This window comes from Trichosurus vulpecula, chromosome 1 (genome assembly GCF_011100635.1).
Source record: "Trichosurus vulpecula isolate mTriVul1 chromosome 1, mTriVul1.pri, whole genome shotgun sequence".
NCBI classification, from domain to species: Eukaryota; Metazoa; Chordata; class Mammalia; order Diprotodontia; family Phalangeridae; genus Trichosurus; species Trichosurus vulpecula.
In genome coordinates, this window is record NC_050573.1 from 7,447,772 (window position 1) to 7,464,800 (window position 17,029).

The 17,029-nt window shown below is 47.3% G+C and overlaps 1 protein-coding gene across 1 annotated transcript; it reads right to left on the minus strand.

Annotated features, from left to right (window-relative positions):
- Positions 1 to 1,945: 1,945 nt before the first annotated feature.
- Positions 1,946 to 16,337, minus strand: LOC118848428 (tubulin alpha-3 chain). Its single transcript, XM_036757308.1, has 5 exons — positions 16,285 to 16,337; positions 14,390 to 14,612; positions 9,282 to 9,430; positions 4,914 to 5,594; positions 1,946 to 3,865 (listed from the first exon to the last, which is right to left on the minus strand). Exons 1-5 carry the CDS (start codon positions 16,285 to 16,287, stop codon positions 3,569 to 3,571), a joined length of 1,353 nt encoding a protein of 450 aa, XP_036613203.1. The 5' UTR covers positions 16,288 to 16,337; the 3' UTR covers positions 1,946 to 3,568.
- Positions 16,338 to 17,029: the final 692 nt, after the last annotated feature.

Below are 17,029 nucleotides of genomic sequence, written 5' to 3' on the forward strand. Positions count from 1 at the left end.
AAAACCCCTCCTCTTTCTAGATATTTGCTGACAATGTCTGTTCCATCATTTTCCCAGGAACTGCCATTAAGCTCCCTGATCTGTAAGTTCATAGACTCTGTTTCCCTTTTCTGAAAACTTAGGTTTGCCCTTCTCTAGGGTAGGTCTCTTTCCATATTCCCTGGTTTCTCAAAGATCATTGACAGTGACTGGGGAACCACCTCCGCCAGTTCTCTGAGGACCCCAGTCCATCAGCTGAGAAAACATGTAAACCAACAGGTAAATCTGAAAGCACTATAGAAGTGCTAGCTTGTTTCCATCTAGGTCAGGTGACTTCATCCATCAAGGGTACCTAGGGGCTCTCTGATTGTTTTGTTAGAAAGATAAAAACTTCTCATCAGCCATTTTGTGGTTCTATCATTTCCAGTGCAAAGGTCATCTTCCTTGGCAGAGAAGACAGGTCTGCCATTTATCTGCTATCATCCTACCCAACCCAAGCAGTAATTTGATCCATTCCTTGATCCCCCAGCGTAGCTTTAAAAACTCTTTTGAATGCCTTTCATATCCCTTGGCAGCCTCAGCTCCTTCTGAGCTTGAAGTTTGGTTTTATACGGCAGCACCACACTTTATATTCATGCTCTTAATTAAGCATCCTTGAGCTTAATATTTATTACTGATTGGCCTTTCTCTGTTCCTTTTTAAAATCCAAGTTGACTGGCAAGTTCCCTCTGCATCAGTAGCTTCAGACAAAGGCTGCTTTTCTTTCTACACTGCAATGGGTTCTCTTCATATCTTCAGAATTCCATTGTGAAGTGTAGGTCATTCTTCTGTTCAGTAAACTAAGGTGTCCCCCTTTTACCTCCAAGATAAAACGTAAAATCCTGTTTGACATTTAAAGCCCTTCACAACCTGGCCCCTTCCTGCCTTTTTCCAGTCTTCTTACACCAGACTCCCCAACAAGTATTCTTTGGTCCAGTGACCCCAGCCTCCTCCATCTCTTGGCTCTGGGCTGTCCCCCAGGCCTGGAATGTTCTTCCTTGGCTTCCTTCAAGACTCTAATATATCTCCCAGAGGCCTTTGCTTGTGCCCCACCTCCTTGATCCTCTCATTCACACCGTGGATAGCTTGTACTGCTTCTCCTGTTATGTGAGCTTCCAGAGGGATAGATTGTTTCTGCTTTTCTTTGTGCTCCAAAAAACCATTTCATCAATGCTTGTCCAATTCTGCATTTTGCATCCTTCCTGGGCTGACTTCTGGTAGTAATTTTTAGGCCGTGGAATGCTTCTGAACCCTCTGAAATCCATTCTTCCAAATTTTAGGACACATGTCCAAATCTACCCAGTTTTGTTTTTAACCTTTAGAAGGCTGTAGCCACTGCTCTGCGAAAGACCTGCCATTCCCACTCCCCAAGTCCTCTCTATTAATAATAGAGCATCATGGTGCTCCAGTATGAACTTCTCCTTTTCAAGGGATGACATTTTCTCTAAGTTGGGAAGTTTTTGCTAGCTGCTCTGCATTGCCAGCAGATGTATGGATCAACACCCCCATCCTTCCCATCTCCTGCCTCTGCCAGGCCTGGGATCCATCCGTTCCCCAAACTCATTCAGCTCTTCTTTGTCCTGGTAGTTTACAGTATGTGCCAATGACAGAACTACCCCAATGCTTCCCCCCACATTTACCTTCTCCGGGTTTCCTTATGTCTATTCCATGCATGATTCCCTTTTTGACCCAGCCTACTTCTTTTGAACTAAGAGCCAGAATCCAGATGTGTTTCATCTCAACAAGCCTCCATGACACCTGAGGCCAAATTTGCTTTTGCATGAGGGCTTCTAGTTCCTCTTACTCATTGAGCTATTGGCATTCGTGTACAGATGCATAAAAGTTCATCTTCAGATCGGGTCTAACTGTATTTTCCGTTTCTCTGTTACCCTTTGGTTCCAGAAACACCTTGAGAGCAAGACAATCTAAGTTACAAAAACCTTTTATTCTTAGTAAGTGGCACTTTAATTATTCATTAAATTCTGTTTTCTTTTTCAATTGAAAATCTTGTTAACAGTCCATATAAGAAGACATCTTTAGGAAGTGAATGTTGGAGGGGCTACAGAGGGACACTTGGTAGAGCTGTGAACTGGTATAACTATGGTGAAAGGCAATTTGGGATTACAGAAATAAAATGACCAAAATTGGATTTAATCCAGAGATTTCACTGCTGGACATATAATAACCACCAAGGATGTCACTGACAAAAATTACCAAACATATTTTAGCAGCATTAGATATGCATGGTTTGAAGGATGAAATTGTAATACACAAATTTAATGGAGTATTGTGCTGTCAGACCAAAAGGATGAATACAAAGAAGCCTAGAAAGGATATGAACTGATGTGAAATGAAACATGCAGAACTACACAAACAATATACATTAAAATGTAAATGGAACAAAAAAACCCCCGAAACTCAATATTGAGAAATGATAGTGACCAAAGATGGCCCTAAAATGACATGAGAAAAACTCCACTCCCCATTTCATTTGCTGAAGTGGGGGTCCACAGGTGTGGAATACGATATATCATGGCAGACTTCTTTCATGTGTTGATCGGCTGGACAATTTAGAAATTGCTATTTTAGTGATGGCTTTCTGGGAAGGGGGAAGAAGGGAGCAGAGGGAAATGTAGGTGTTAAAAAGACAAAAAAAATCAATAAAAATCTATTGAAAAAGAAACCACTCTCATCTACATTACCTCGTGGATGCTCCCAACAGGTACCCAAGACATAACATTTCTACCAGGTGGCCACCCTCCACCTTCATCTGAAGTCGCCTTCGCAGGTAGGTGCATGGAGTGGCAAGCTCCCAACTCCTCTATTACCTGTGTCCTAGATGTCTGCCTCAGGGAGTTGCTAAGGGCTACAGGAATTAATTTGGCTGAAACACTGATCAATGTAAAGAGCGCTTCAAGCTATTATTACTCTGGATTCTATCACAGTCAATGTGGAAGGCTAAGTTATTTTCTCTGAGTCAAAATTCTAGGGGAAAGCCTTACTTGGCCCAGAGAAGGACAGCCCAAGGGGACACAAGGGCCATCATTTGCATGAAAGATGAGCCTTGTTCAGCTTGGTCTGAGTGCAGAACCAGGAGCAATGGGGGGAAGATGCCACGAGTAATTTAGGCTGGAAGTCAGGAAACACTTCCTAATGATGGTGGGCCAGAAGTGAAGTTCATCCTCGAGAAGAGGCTGATCATTATGAGGATGCTGGAGGGATGATTTATTTAGTATGGGTTGGACAAGAGATCCTTTCCAGCTCTGTGACTCTGCTTGCCTAGACATTTGCTTCTCCTTTACACCGAGCTGTCTATAATGCAATGGGCTGCCTCAGTCACTCCAGATTCTTACTGGAAGTGTCTGGAGAGGATTTTGCACCAAGGAAGAGAGGGGAATTGAAGACTGCCCCTTGGACCCCAGCCAAGCTAAATCTATACACGAAGTTTTGTGAGACTAAAGAGAAAAGGCCAAACTCTGCTTTAAAAGGGAAACATTTATTCATAAACAAATTATGTAACCAGGTATACTGTAGGGGGCGGGCTTGCACCCTAGTACTCTTCCCCTTCCTCAGCCTCTGCCTCCACTGAGTCGACGCCCACCTCCTCATAATCTTTCTCCAGAGCTGCCAGATCCTCTCGGGCCTCCGAGAACTCTCCTTCCTCCATGCCTTCCCCCACGTACCAGTGGACAAAGGCCCGCTTGGCGTACATCAGGTCAAACTTGTGGTCCAGCCGTGCCCACGCTTCTGCGATCGCTGTGGTGTTACTCAGCATGCACACGGCCCGCTGCACCTTGGCCAGGTCACCGCCAGGCACTACGGTGGGAGGCTGGTAGTTGATGCCCACCTGTCAAGAAGAGGGAAAAAGACTGTAATTGTTAAACTACCATTGGTAATCACTAAGACTGACCCTGGGACTTATGTGTTCTCCTGACTCCTATCATTCATACCTTCTCCCCAGACTGTCACAACACTAAAACTAGCCCAGAAACGTCCTTCCATTTTCTGCTTTAGGCACAAATCCAGGCTAGTGCTTTGACCTTCCAAGGGCAAGGTTTTTCTATTCACACCAGAGACAGTGAAAGTGCTATTCCCTCCACCCTGTAATTTTATGTCAGTTGCCCTGGAGCTTTCACAGGCCCATGTGCCAATGTTGCTGAGGTGCAGGGTAACTCATTCTGAACCTAACGGCCTGACAGGAAAGCCAGAAGAGCCCCCACGGTGTGCACACACTGACCACAGGGGCAGGCATCACGGGAATGGCAGACTCAAGGGTGCCAAGTCCAGGAGCTGTGGGTGCTGGGACAGCTGGAGACCACAGCACCAGTCCAGCCCTCTGCCTTGCCTTCCAACAACACAGGCAGCACCCGGGCTCCAGCGCCCCCTTTTACTAGAAGCCTATCTATGGAGGAGCACACCTGAAGCAAATTCATCATGAGAACACATCTTTCACCCTCCCAACGCTGTGCCTTTGGGGCCGCTGCTTCCTATGCCTGCAGAACCTGACCTCTGCCAAATGACACCCCAGCCCCTCATTCTTCCAGATTCAGCTAAGCCTCTTTCTTCCTGGAAGCCTTCCCTGACCTCCATCAGCAGGACATGACCTTGGGCACCCGCCAACACACACAGTCACGCAACCCGCACCCTGGGCTCCCCCCAGTTTTGTATTCTATTTATAGACATGTCTCATTTTGGGGCATCTGGCATTCCATATATCTCCAGGGTGACAAAAACCAGGTAGGAAGAGCCTCTCGAGTACGCACCATCATACCGGGGTCTACTTCCTGCTCAATGTGTGTGGGGCTGAAGAAGTGTCCTTAAAGGATTTCATATAGCATTTTCCTAAACCTATGGTTTCATGCAACTAAAACATGACTTCACGGAGCTCAGATTACCTTGAATCCAGTGGGGCACCAATCCACAAACTGAATTGTACGCTTTGTCTTGATGGTGGCGATCGCAGCGTTCACGTCTTTGGGGACCACGTCCCCTCGGTACAACATACAGCAGGCCATGTACTTGCCATGGCGGGGGTCACACTTGACCATCTGGTTGGCAGGCTCGAAGCAGGCGTTGGTGATCTCTGCCACAGACAGCTGCTCATGATACGCCTTCTCAGCGGATATGACAGGAGCGTAGGTAGCCAGGGGGAAGTGGATACGAGGATAGGGCACTAGGTTGGTCTGGAATTCTGTCAGGTCGACATTCAGTGCCCCATCGAAGCGCAAGGAAGCCGTGATAGAGGAGACAATCTGCCCGATCAGACGATTCAGGTTGGTGTATGTAGGCCGTTCAATATCGAGGTTACGCCGACATATGTCATATATGGCTTCGTTGTCGACCATGAAGGCACAGTCGGAGTGTTCCAGGGTCGTATGAGTGGTGAGGATGGAGTTGTAGGGCTCCACGACTGCCGTGGAAACCTGAGGGGCTGGGTAAATGGCAAATTCAAGCTTGGACTTCTTGCCGTAGTCAACAGAGAGCCTCTCCATGAGCAGAGAGGCGAAGCCAGAGCCGGTACCTCCCCCAAAGCTATGGAAGATGAGGAAACCCTGCAGCCCAGTGCACAGATCTGCCTGAGGGAGGAAGGGGGAGAAACCCCGTCAGTCCCAGACACAGAAAGGCTGCCAGCAGGCTCCCAGACCTTCCTACCCAGTGGCTGAAACACTGACTTATCCTACAGGGTTAGAAAGTGATTCCAGATAGCCTCAAAGGGTCCCGTCTAAAACTTTCATCTAAAACATATGCCCCATTCCATCTGCATGGAACTAAATTGATAAAAAAAAATTATTCTTATTCACCCATCCCAACTGTTGTAAGGCTGTCACTGCTACAGAATCAAGCCCAGCCCTAGCTTTTCTACTCACCAAGGAATAACATCAAAGCACCTATGTTAACCACTATGTTAAGAAGTAGATGGGGCTTAGAATATGATATTCTGAAGGGCAAAGGAGCAAGGATTACAACCAGGAACCACCTGCACAGGAAAACTGAGTATAATCCTTCAGGGGAAAAAAATGGATATTCAATGAGATAGAGGACTTTCAAACATTCTTGATGAAAAGATCAAATCTGACTTTCAAATACAAGGCTCAAGAGAAGCATAAAAAGGTAAACTGGAAAGGGAAATCATAAGGGATTTAATAAGGCTAAACTGTTTACATTCCTACATGGGGAAGATGATAATTTCTAACTCATAAGACCTTTCTCATTATTAGGGTAGTTAGGAGGAACACACATAGACAGAGGGTACAGGTGTGAGTTCAATATGAAAGGATGATAATCTAAAAAGTAAAATGAAGGGTTCAGAGAGGAAAATACTGGAACAAAGAAAAGGAGAAGTAGAATACAGTAAATTATCACATAAAAGAGACAAGAAAAAGCTTCTACAGTGGAGGGGAAAAGAGAGGAAGTGAGTGAACCTTTTTCTCATCGGAATTGGCTCAAAGAGAGAATAACATACCCACTCAATTGGGTATAGAAATCTATCTTACCCTATAGGAAAGTAAGATGGGAAGAGGATAAGAGAAGGGGGGGCGGTGATAGAAAAGAGGGCAGACTGGAGGAGGGAGTAGTCAGAAGCAAAACACTTTAGAGGAGGGACAGGGTAAAATGAGAGAGAATAGAATAAATGGGGGTGGGAAGAACAGGATGGAGGGAAATAGTTAGCAACAGTAACTGTGAAAAAAATTCTGAAGCAAGTTTCTCTGATACAGGCCTCATTTCTGAAACACATGGAGAACTGAGTCAAATTTATAAAAATAAGAGCCATTCTCCAATTGATAAATGATCAAAAGATTTAATTAGTTTTCGAGTGAAGTAATCAAAGCTATCTATAGCCATAGGAAAAAAATATTCTAACTCACTATTGATTGGAGAAATGTGAATAAAACAATTCTGAGGTACTATCTCCTATTAAGATTGTCTAATAGGACAGAAAATGGAGGGGATGTGGGAAAAAAATGAGACATTAATGCATTGTTGGTGGAGTTGTGAACTGATTCAACTGTTCTGTAGAGAAATTTGGAACTATGACCAAATGGCTATAAAACCAGGCATATCCTTTGACCTATATACCATACCCAGTAGCAATACCACTACTAGGTCTGTATCCAAAAAGAGATAAAAAATAGAAAGGAAAATGACCTATATGTACAAAAAATATTTATAACAACTCTTTGCGGGGGTAAAGAACTAGAAATCTAGGGGATGACCATTAACTGGCGAATGGTTGAACAAGCTGCGGCATATGATTAGATGTACTCTAAGAAATGACGAGCAGGACGCTCTCAGAAAAACCTGGAAAGACTTTGCATGAGTGATGCAAAATGCAATGTACTGTGTACAAAGCAACAGCGATACTGTAAAATGATCAGCTGTGAATGACTTAGGATGAAAAATGCTCTCCATCCCAGAGAAAGAACCGATGGTGTCTGAATACACACTGAAGCAGACTTTTTAACTTTATTTTTCCATGTTTCCTTTCACAACATGACTATTATGGATATTTTCCATGACTACACACACATACCTGTATCAAATTGCTTGCCTCCTCAATGTAGGGGGGCGGGTGGGTGGAGGAAAGGAGAGAATTTGGAACTCAAAGTTTTAAAAACGTTAAAAATGGTTTTAACAGGTAACTGGGGAAAAATAAAATACTAAGTAAATACAAAAAAAGAATTTTTTTAAAAAGTAGGGGGCCCAGTAGAGTAACCCAACCCTAACCCTAAACTCATCAACACTCTCCATCTCCACATCTTTACTCATTTCTACAGTGGAGTCTCTCCTTATTTCTAACATCCAAGCCCAGCTTCAGTGCCACCTCCTTCCTCATGAAGCTATCCCTGATTGCCTCCTCTCACTCCCCCTTCTCAGAATTTCACTGCACTTTGAAGTTTTTATGATTACTCTGTGAATAAGTCCTCCTGCACAGAAGACCCTCTTCAGTGACCCTTGGGGTTCAGCACACTCTTAAGAAGCCAAGGAAAGCCTACTTCTGTCATGTGAGGAGCTGCTCAGCTCAGTGTGGAGATGTCCAGCAGGCACCAGCCGGCAAGCTCCCACCTCAACTCATAATCATCCCCCAACCAAGGCAGGGAAGAAGGAACAGGCTGAGCTGGTAGAGGGAACATGCACACCCAGATGAATCGCAGATCCTCAGAATATGATTCAGGCAGATGCCATCCACATCTTACCTCCCCTACTAGACTGAAGGCATCCTGAGGGCAGGAGATGTTTGGTTTTGGAACCTTTGCTCCTCCTATGCTTTAAAACATATCTCTCAGGACAAGTGTTTGCTGAATTCCAACAAACAAGATGTCACCAATGGAAAAAGCCTTCCACCTGGGGCCAGGAGGACCTTGTCTCAGACCCAGCAGCTATGTAAGCGTGACGAGAGCCCCTCTGCAGCTTAGGGCACTGTCAACCACCCCCAAGCTCCCCAGATACGCTCTCCACTCTCATGATCCTGCTTCTCCCTCTGGCTCCTCATCAGAGTCCTGGCCTCTAACAGGGGGTATAGGTACCTCCAGGCTTTGCCCTGGGTCTTCTTTCCATACTCTCCCACTTGGTGACCACATTAGCGCCCACTGATTTAGCTCTATCTATACTGATGACTCCTGGGCTATACATCCACCCCCTTGTCTCTCCTGAGCTCAGGCACACATCACCAACTGCTTGGTTGATACCTTTCCACCCCTGCTCCTTTCTGTTGCCTAGGCTGTGGTCCAGCCACACTGGCTTCCCGACTGTTCCAAACAATACTCCCTCACACTCCGCACCCTTCTACAGGCTGCCTGTCCTCAGGCCTGGAATGCAGCCCCTTCTCACCCCTACCCTCTGGAACCCCTGGTTTTCTTCAACTCATGTGGAACCTTCTGCATTCTTGGGCTGCCCAGCAACTAGGTTCTTCTCCCCAGGGTTACTCTAGGCTTTGCATATACTTATAAAATGTGCCTGTTGTCTCCTTCATTCAAATGTAAGCCCTCAGAGAGGGTCTTTCTATCCCCACAATAGTACCTGGAATATAGTGGGTGGTTAATAAATGCCTATTGATTTAAGTGCTTTGGAACACTAGTTATACGTCATCTGTAAATAAAATAAACAACGTTCAACTTAGAAGCCCTCTGCGACAAGGTAGCGAGTTGGCGTGTGTGTGGCCCGTTAAGGGCTGCAACGGTAACGCATCTAGTGAATACTGAGACGAGAGCTGAATCCGCAGCTCCTGGCTCTAAGACCCTCTCATGTGGTCTCCTGGCGCTTACCAGTTTGCGAATCCGATCGAGGACCAGATCAACAATCTCCTTGCCGATGGTATAGTGGCCTCGGGCGTAATTGTTGGCCGCATCCTCCTTTCCAGTTATCAGCTGCTCAGGATGGAAGAGCTGCCTGTACGTGCCCGTACGGACTTCATCTACGACAAGAGCATGTTTGGGGCTGGTTATTTCACGTACTTGATTGCCCTCACTGTGCTCAAGTAGGGCACAAGAACAACTTCAGATTCTGCAAAGGGGTGTATGCTCACTAAAGGCCAAAGAATCTGAGATTCAGAAAACTCCTCTGGGAGAATGTTGTAGGACAAGAGTGGGGAGAGAGAGAGGAGGACTCGGGTGAGTAAGAAGGCAACTGTGTAGGTGACCCAGAATTTTAACTAGTAATCAACAGTACCTAGCATTCATAGACCGCTTTGAGGTTTGCAGAAAGCTTTACCAATATCTCCTTAGAGCTGGCACATAAGAATTCATAAGGAACTGTGGACAAAGGGTCATAACACTGCACAGGAGGCAGCAACAAAAAAAAAAAAACAACCCCCAAGAAAAAGAAAAGAAAGCAAAATGGTGTCTCATGAGGCTTTGCCAACAGCAGAGGAAAGAAGGGAAAGATATAGCCAGCTGAATGTAGAATTCCAGAGAGCAGCAAGGAGAGATGCAGTTTTCTTAAGTGAGCAATGTAAAGAAAATAGAAGAAAACAACAGAATTGCAAAGCAAAGAGACCTCTTCAAGAAAATTAAGAGATATCAATGGAACATCTCATGCAAAAAAAAATGTGTATGACAAAAAGGCCAAAATGATAGGAACCTCACATAAGCAGAAGAGGCGACAAGAATGCACAAAACTATATGAGGAAGCTCTTAACATCACTGATAACCACCGACACTGTGATGCTACTAGATCTAGAGCCAGACATCCGGGAAAATGAAGTCAGATGGGCCTTGGGAAGCACTGCTAACAATAAGCCTGGTGGAGGTGACGGGATACCAGCTGAGCCATTTAAAACCCTAAAAGGGGATGATCTTGAAGGGCTGCACTCAATATGCAGCAAATTTGGAAAACCTAACAGTGGCCACTGGTTTGGGGAAAGATCAGTTTACGTCCCAACCCTACAGAAGGGCAATGTCCAGGAATGTTCGCATTACCAAACAACTGAGTAAGGTCATGCTTTGGCTTCAGCTACATGTGAACTGAGAATTACCAGGAGAGCAGGCTGGTTTTCAGAGGAAGAGGTAACTAGAGACCAAACTGCCAACATTCGCTGGATTATGGAGAAAGCAAGGGAGCTCCAGAAAAACATCTACTTCTGCCTCACTGACTACACTAAAGCCTTCGACTGTATGGATCACAACAAAATGTGGCCAAGTCCCCAGAGACAGGAAGACCAGATCGTCTTGTCTCCTGAGAAGCCTGTATGTGGGTCAAAAAGCAACAGAACCGAATATGGAAGAACTGATTGGTTTAAGATTGGAATAGGAATACGACAAGGCTGCATATTATCACCTTATTTAACTTATATGCAGAGTACATCATGTGAAATGCCAGGCTGAATGAATCAAAAGCCAGAATTAAGGTTGCCAGGAGAAATTTCAACAATCTTAGATGGCAGAAAATGAAGAGGAATTAAAAGTCTCTTTATAAGGGTGAAAGAGGAGACTGTAAAAGCTGGCTTGAAGCTTAACATCAAAAAATAGATAAATAAAATAAATAAAAACTAAGATCTTGGCAACTGGTCCCATCACTTCCTGGTAAATAGGAGAAGAAATGGAAGCAACGTCAGATTTTATATTCTTGGGCTCAAAGATCACTGCAGATGGCGAGTGCAGCCACAAAATTAAAAGACCCTCGTTCCTTAGAAGGAAAGCTATGGCAAATCTGGACAGCAGACTAAAAAGCAGAGGCATCACCTTGCCCACAAAGGTCCACATAGTCAAAGCTATGGTTTTTCCCAAAGTGAGGTATGGCTGTAAGAAGGGGACTATAAGGAAAGCTAAGCGCTGCAGAATCAATGCATTTGAATTGTGGTGCCAGAGGAGACTTCTGAGAGTCCCTTGGACAGTAAGGAGATCAAATCAGTCAATACTTGAAGAAACTAATTCAAACTATTCACTGGAAGGTCAAATACAGAAGCTGAAGCTTAAATACTTTGGCCACACAGTGAGAAGACAGGACTCACTGGGAAAGATTGAAGGCAAAAGGAAAAGAGCATGGCAGAAGAGGAGATGGCTAGATGGTGTCATGGAAGCAACACAAATGAGCTTGGATAGACTCTGACAGACAGTGCCGAGCAGAAGGGCCTGGCATGCTATGGCCCACGGTGTCGCAAAGAGCCAGACGTAACCAAACAACAGTCTATCCTGACAAGAGGGGGGCTGCTTCCCTCCGAGGGCTGTTCGTCAAGCACTTTGCAGACTTTAAAGTGGTCTCTGTAAATGCTATTATTGGGACACCTCTAGGAAGCGGATGCTGTTATCATCCTCACTTTACAGATGAGGAAACTGAGGCAGGAGTGAAGTGAACAGGCCTGGGATCACAGGACTACAAAGTGCCTGAGCCCCTATCTGAACCAAGGTCTTTTTGATTCCAGACCCAGCACTCTATCTAAGGCTGAATTTGGGGAGAATAAATTGAGGCCAATGTGAAGGCTGACAATCTTGCAGGCCAAGGTATTGGTCCAGGTTCTCCTTCCTGGCTGGAAAAGGAGCAGCAGAGTGGAGGGCAATTCAGAATATAAAAGGCTTGGCTGAGAAGAATCAAGCAGGATTGCAGAATAGAGACTGAAGAGGTAGGCTCTAGGAGAAGGGGAGACAGAGCAATTAGGGGGGAAACCATGGGCTGACTGGCCAAAATGAGAGAAAGAAGGTGCCAGGCTGAAGGGAAAGGGGGCACAGCTCAGGAGCTGCTGAACAAGGCCAAGGAGAGCACGTTGAGTGGAACTGTCAATTTATGAGGTAAACAAACATCAGCAAGTGTGGCTCGGTAGAAACTGTGCTACGGAAAGCCCAAATTCAAATCCTACTACTATCATTACTTATTGCCTTGGACAAGTCAACTCACCTCAGTCCTCAGTTTCCACATCTGTTGCACTAGATGGCCTCTGAGGCACCCGTCAGCTCCAACTCTATGATCCGTTAGCCTGAATGCTCCCTGGGCATTTAAAGTCAAAACCAAAAGCTCTTCCTCTTAAGGAACAGGAAACTAGGATGTGCAAACATGTACACAGGTAAGTGTGGTTCTCAGCAGGGAGCCAGGGAACAAATGATCCAAATTAGCTATGAATGTCTGAGAAGGGAGAGGTCATTTTCAGTGTGTGTGTGGAGGGGGGGAGGGTTATAAAAGGCCATACAGGGGAGGGAGGAGGTGTCAGTCACTGGAGCAAAGCCAGGAAGGAAGACCAGCAATCTGAATTCTGGTCCAGGGGAAAGCCCACATTTATTCACGGAGGTGGGAGGTGGCAAACTCAACTGGAAAAGTTACTCTCGTTTGGCCCAATCACAGAATGCTAGTAACCAAGCTTAGCCATTAAGCCCCAAAATGCAGTTGTAATGGAGAGAAGCGTCAATACTATAGCAGTACAGATAACCACCAAACCCAGGTATGTTATTTCAGGTATAGTGTAGCACATTCAAATTCTCCATGCTCTAATTTTCCCTTCATTGGGACACCTGGGCCAACTCTTTGATCTGTAAGGTTTATTTACAGATTCATATTATGATATACGTCATCATGTTATGTTCATAGACAATATACAATGTTCAGTCATGTCCAACACGTCATGCCCCATCTGGGGTATCTTGACAAAGATACTGGAGTGATTGGTCATTTCCTTTTCACTCATTTTACAAAGGAGGAGACTGAGGCAAACAGGATACGTGACTTGCCCAGGGTTACACATCTACTTAAGTGTCTAAGGCTAGATTTGAACTTAGAAGATGTGTTTTCCTGACTCCAGGCCTGGTGCGCTATCCACTGCACCACCTGGCTGCCTATGATAACGATACATAATACAACAATGAATGACTCATTATTCTCAACGGCCAACTTGTCACAGATATCAATTCTCCAGCAGGAAACAGTTTAAAAGACTCAATATCCATGAGGCTAAGTAGAAACAGGATTACTAGGGGGAGAGTGTGTGTGTCTTTTGTATCTCTTTACCCCAAGATTTGTACCATTTTGGTTTCCTGTTACTCCTTCCCTGAATTACAAAAAAGTCCTGTTTTGCCCAGGATCACAGGCCTCAGACCTGATTTAAGACCTAGGAGAGAATCTACCCAATTGTTCCTGACCAGGGCCCATTTATATAACAATCCCATTAAGTGCTTATTCAGGCATCATTTGAACAGTTCTTGTGATGGGAAACCCTGTATCTAAGGCATCTGATTCCACTTTTGGACAGCTAACTGTTAGTCCCCTTCTTTTTTTCATGGAAAAGAGGAGAAAGAAGGTTGTTTCTTGCCGGACCCAAAGAACCAGCAATCTCCTTAAGTCTCTCCAAAGAATCCTGCAATGCAGGTACCACAGGTTCACACCACAGAGCTCTTGCTATTAAAGCAGAAACCAGTATTAAAAAACTAAGTGCTCTGGAGGTTTAATCTTTGAGAACCTGTCTCTTCCATGACATGGAGAGACTAACCCAACCGACATTAGCTTCGTTGAGAAAATTCTAAGACTCATGGCATACAGGAAGAGCTTAATAAATGTTAGTTTCTCAGCTTGAACACTGCTGCCAATCAGCTAACAATGTTCATGAGGTACAGACTAACAGCACTGGCACATAGTAAGCACTTAATGATCGCTAACTTTTGATTTTCCACATTTAACTGTGAATCCAAACTGGGACAATTACAGGGAATCGGACAAGTTCAGATCAACCTTGCCCCCAGTAGGTATTAGATTCCACATTTATTGACATGCCTTTGATCCCCACCCCCTTAGGTTGTCGTGCCCCGTGTTACTTTCCCTCCACTTTCAATTCTATGCCCAAATAGCACATGTTCTCATACGCTTTTCAACATCACGTCTTACAATGGAATCTAGAAAACAGGAAGTCCCTCCATCGTTGTGGTTAAAATATTCATTCAACCGCTGAAATACGTACCAACTACAGTTGGCTCCAGGTCCACAAACACAGCTCTGGGCACGTGCTTGCCCGCCCCGGTCTCACTGAAGAACGTGTTAAAGGAATCATCCCCACCGCCGATGGTTTTATCACTTGGCATCTGACCATCAGGCTGAATTCCATGCTCGAGACAATACAATTCCCAGCAGGCATTGCCAATCTGAACCCCTGCCTGTCCAACATGGATGGAGATACACTCACGCTATGAACAAAAATACAGAATTACAAGTTAATCTTCCAGGTGTGAGAAATGATTGATACTTTTTTTTTCCCACAGAAGTCATGTAATACCTGACTTAGGAAACCCAGGGATTGCCTCTCTTCTGTCAACAACTAAGGGCCAGATGAAGTTAGGAGAATTTCTCTGCCTACGGCCATTAAGGATGATGAAGTATTTAAACAGGGACACTGTCCACATAGATTAGTACTAGACTATCTTCTAGCACAAGGGGGAAATTGAGAGGCATAAGGAGAAATGTGTTTCCATAAATTCGAAATGACAGTCAGCAGAACTAGAAACGTAACAAAGCAAGATCCAACTGGTTTTGTCCTGTCTTGAGGTTAGAAGTCAGTTAAGTAGAGTAAAAGTTAGGTCTTGCTTGGAATACTCATGCGTTCTAAGTGCATCAATATTAGCTTCTCTGGGAGGCGGCACCGCCTAACAGGCCTAGGGGAAGCTGTACACCCTGTCTGATCCAGCAGCTTGCTTTTGTTGACAAGGGGCGTCTATTTCATGACCCCCCCCTCCCCCCCACTGCAGTCCTGCTTCTTCGCCCCTCTGGAGCCTCAGTCACTCATCACACCCTCACCTTTCTACACTAACAGGGAAGAATCTGAGCCTTCTGGATCTTTGCCCGCTCCCTTCTTGTTTCACCCAAGCTCAGCGTTTGTACGAACGAATATCAAAGGCCTCAGTACAAGTTCTAATCCCAACTACAGCCTAAGATAGGACCGCAGGCAAGTCCCTGACGGATAAAAGCCTCGGCTTCCTCGCTTGTCAGACAAGGGTCTTGTGAACCGTCAGTCTCCAGAGTAACCAACAAAGGCCTCGAACGTTCACAGAGCCGCGCCTCACCGGAGCCTCCAACAATGCTACGAGGCGACCATCAGAGGCATCGCCCCCATTCTACAGATAAGGCCACTGAGGCACGGAGGGGCCACAGGCATCTCAGACACGACCTAACCCACGTCTATAGATGAGAAAAGTCAGGGTCCGAACCCAGCCCTTCATTCTCCCCGCCCCCCTCTCCTCGGACCAGGCCCGCCCCGCGCTACGGCGTCTCGGGGGGGGGGGGTCCCTAACCTGCCGATTACCACCATTTTAAAAAAAGGCTTCAACTCCGAAGCAGCCCCTTTCCGGGGAAGCCCCCAGGCTGCTCACGTGCCCGGTGGCCTCCAGCCCCCGCCCCGTCCAAATTTCTCCTTCACCGCGGGCTTTTCACACCCACAGGCCAGGCACTTGCAACGCGCCCAAGGAGACCCTCGCGAGGCCCCTCATCCACGCCTCCCCCGCCCCGCAGGACGCCGAACTGACCCCCACCTAACGCCCCGGCCCGGCCGCCCCCGCGCTGAGTGGCTCCGTTTCCCAGCTCGAGCCTCAGCGCTACCCCCCGCCCCGTACCCTCCGCAATCCTCGGGGTTCCCCCCTCTTCGTCCTTGATTCCCCAGGGGCCCCGCCCTGGGGTGGGGGGCACCCTCAATCTTTGGGGTTCGCCCCCTCCCCCACCGGCTCCCTCGGCTCGCTCACGGCGGCTCCCCCAAAGAGGCTCAGGCAGGGCCCGGGGCCGGGGTCAAGCAGAGGCCCCGAAGCAGGGAGGACGGGAGGAGGGAAGCGGGTTGGGGCCCGGGGTCCGCGGGGGTCCGGCCGCCCCTACCATGATGAGACGCCGACGCAGACACCTCCGCCCTCAACGACCAACGACCGACTGAACGCGCGCGGGGCTCCGGTGCGACCGCCCGGGGCGCGCCGCCCTCTGATTGGCCGAGCCGCCGGAGCGCCGCCGCCCATTGGCTGAGCCGGCCGAGGTGCGCGTGGAGGGAGCGTGCCACGAGGCTCGGCGCGGGACGGGAGGCGCGAGCTACTGCGCCTGCGCAAGAGCCGGGCAGTGGGAGAGGGCGCGAGGTCAAGCTCCGAAAAAGGCGCTGTGGCTGCTGCCGCGCGGACGGCGGTTGGGCATGGGGGGAGGGGCGGGGAGGGCACGAGCTGACTGCGCCTGTGGGGGAACGAGCCGGATGGGCGAGAAAGCCCCCGCCTTGCCTCCTCCCTGGGCCCTCGGCTTTCCCCATCTGTAAAGTGGGCCCTGGGAGCCGGCATGACCCCGAGGTCATTTCTGCCTTTTCAACGTCCAAGGGGCCGTCTGGGTGTCAGTCCGGGTGGGATCCACATGAGCTTAGACCCCTGCGGTGGAAGCCTCCACCACGCAACAGGACCTGGCCCTCCCAGAGCTGCACAGCCCTAGGAACCCTTCACACACTTTGTCTCCTGCCGTGGGTGGGTGGGTGGGCGGGCGGAAACACTCCTGTGCCCATTATACAGACGAGGAAACTGAGGCACAGAGGGGCAGGAGGACTCTGGCGTACAAGCCTTGGCTTTGCTTCACAATCTGCCCTCCCTCGGCC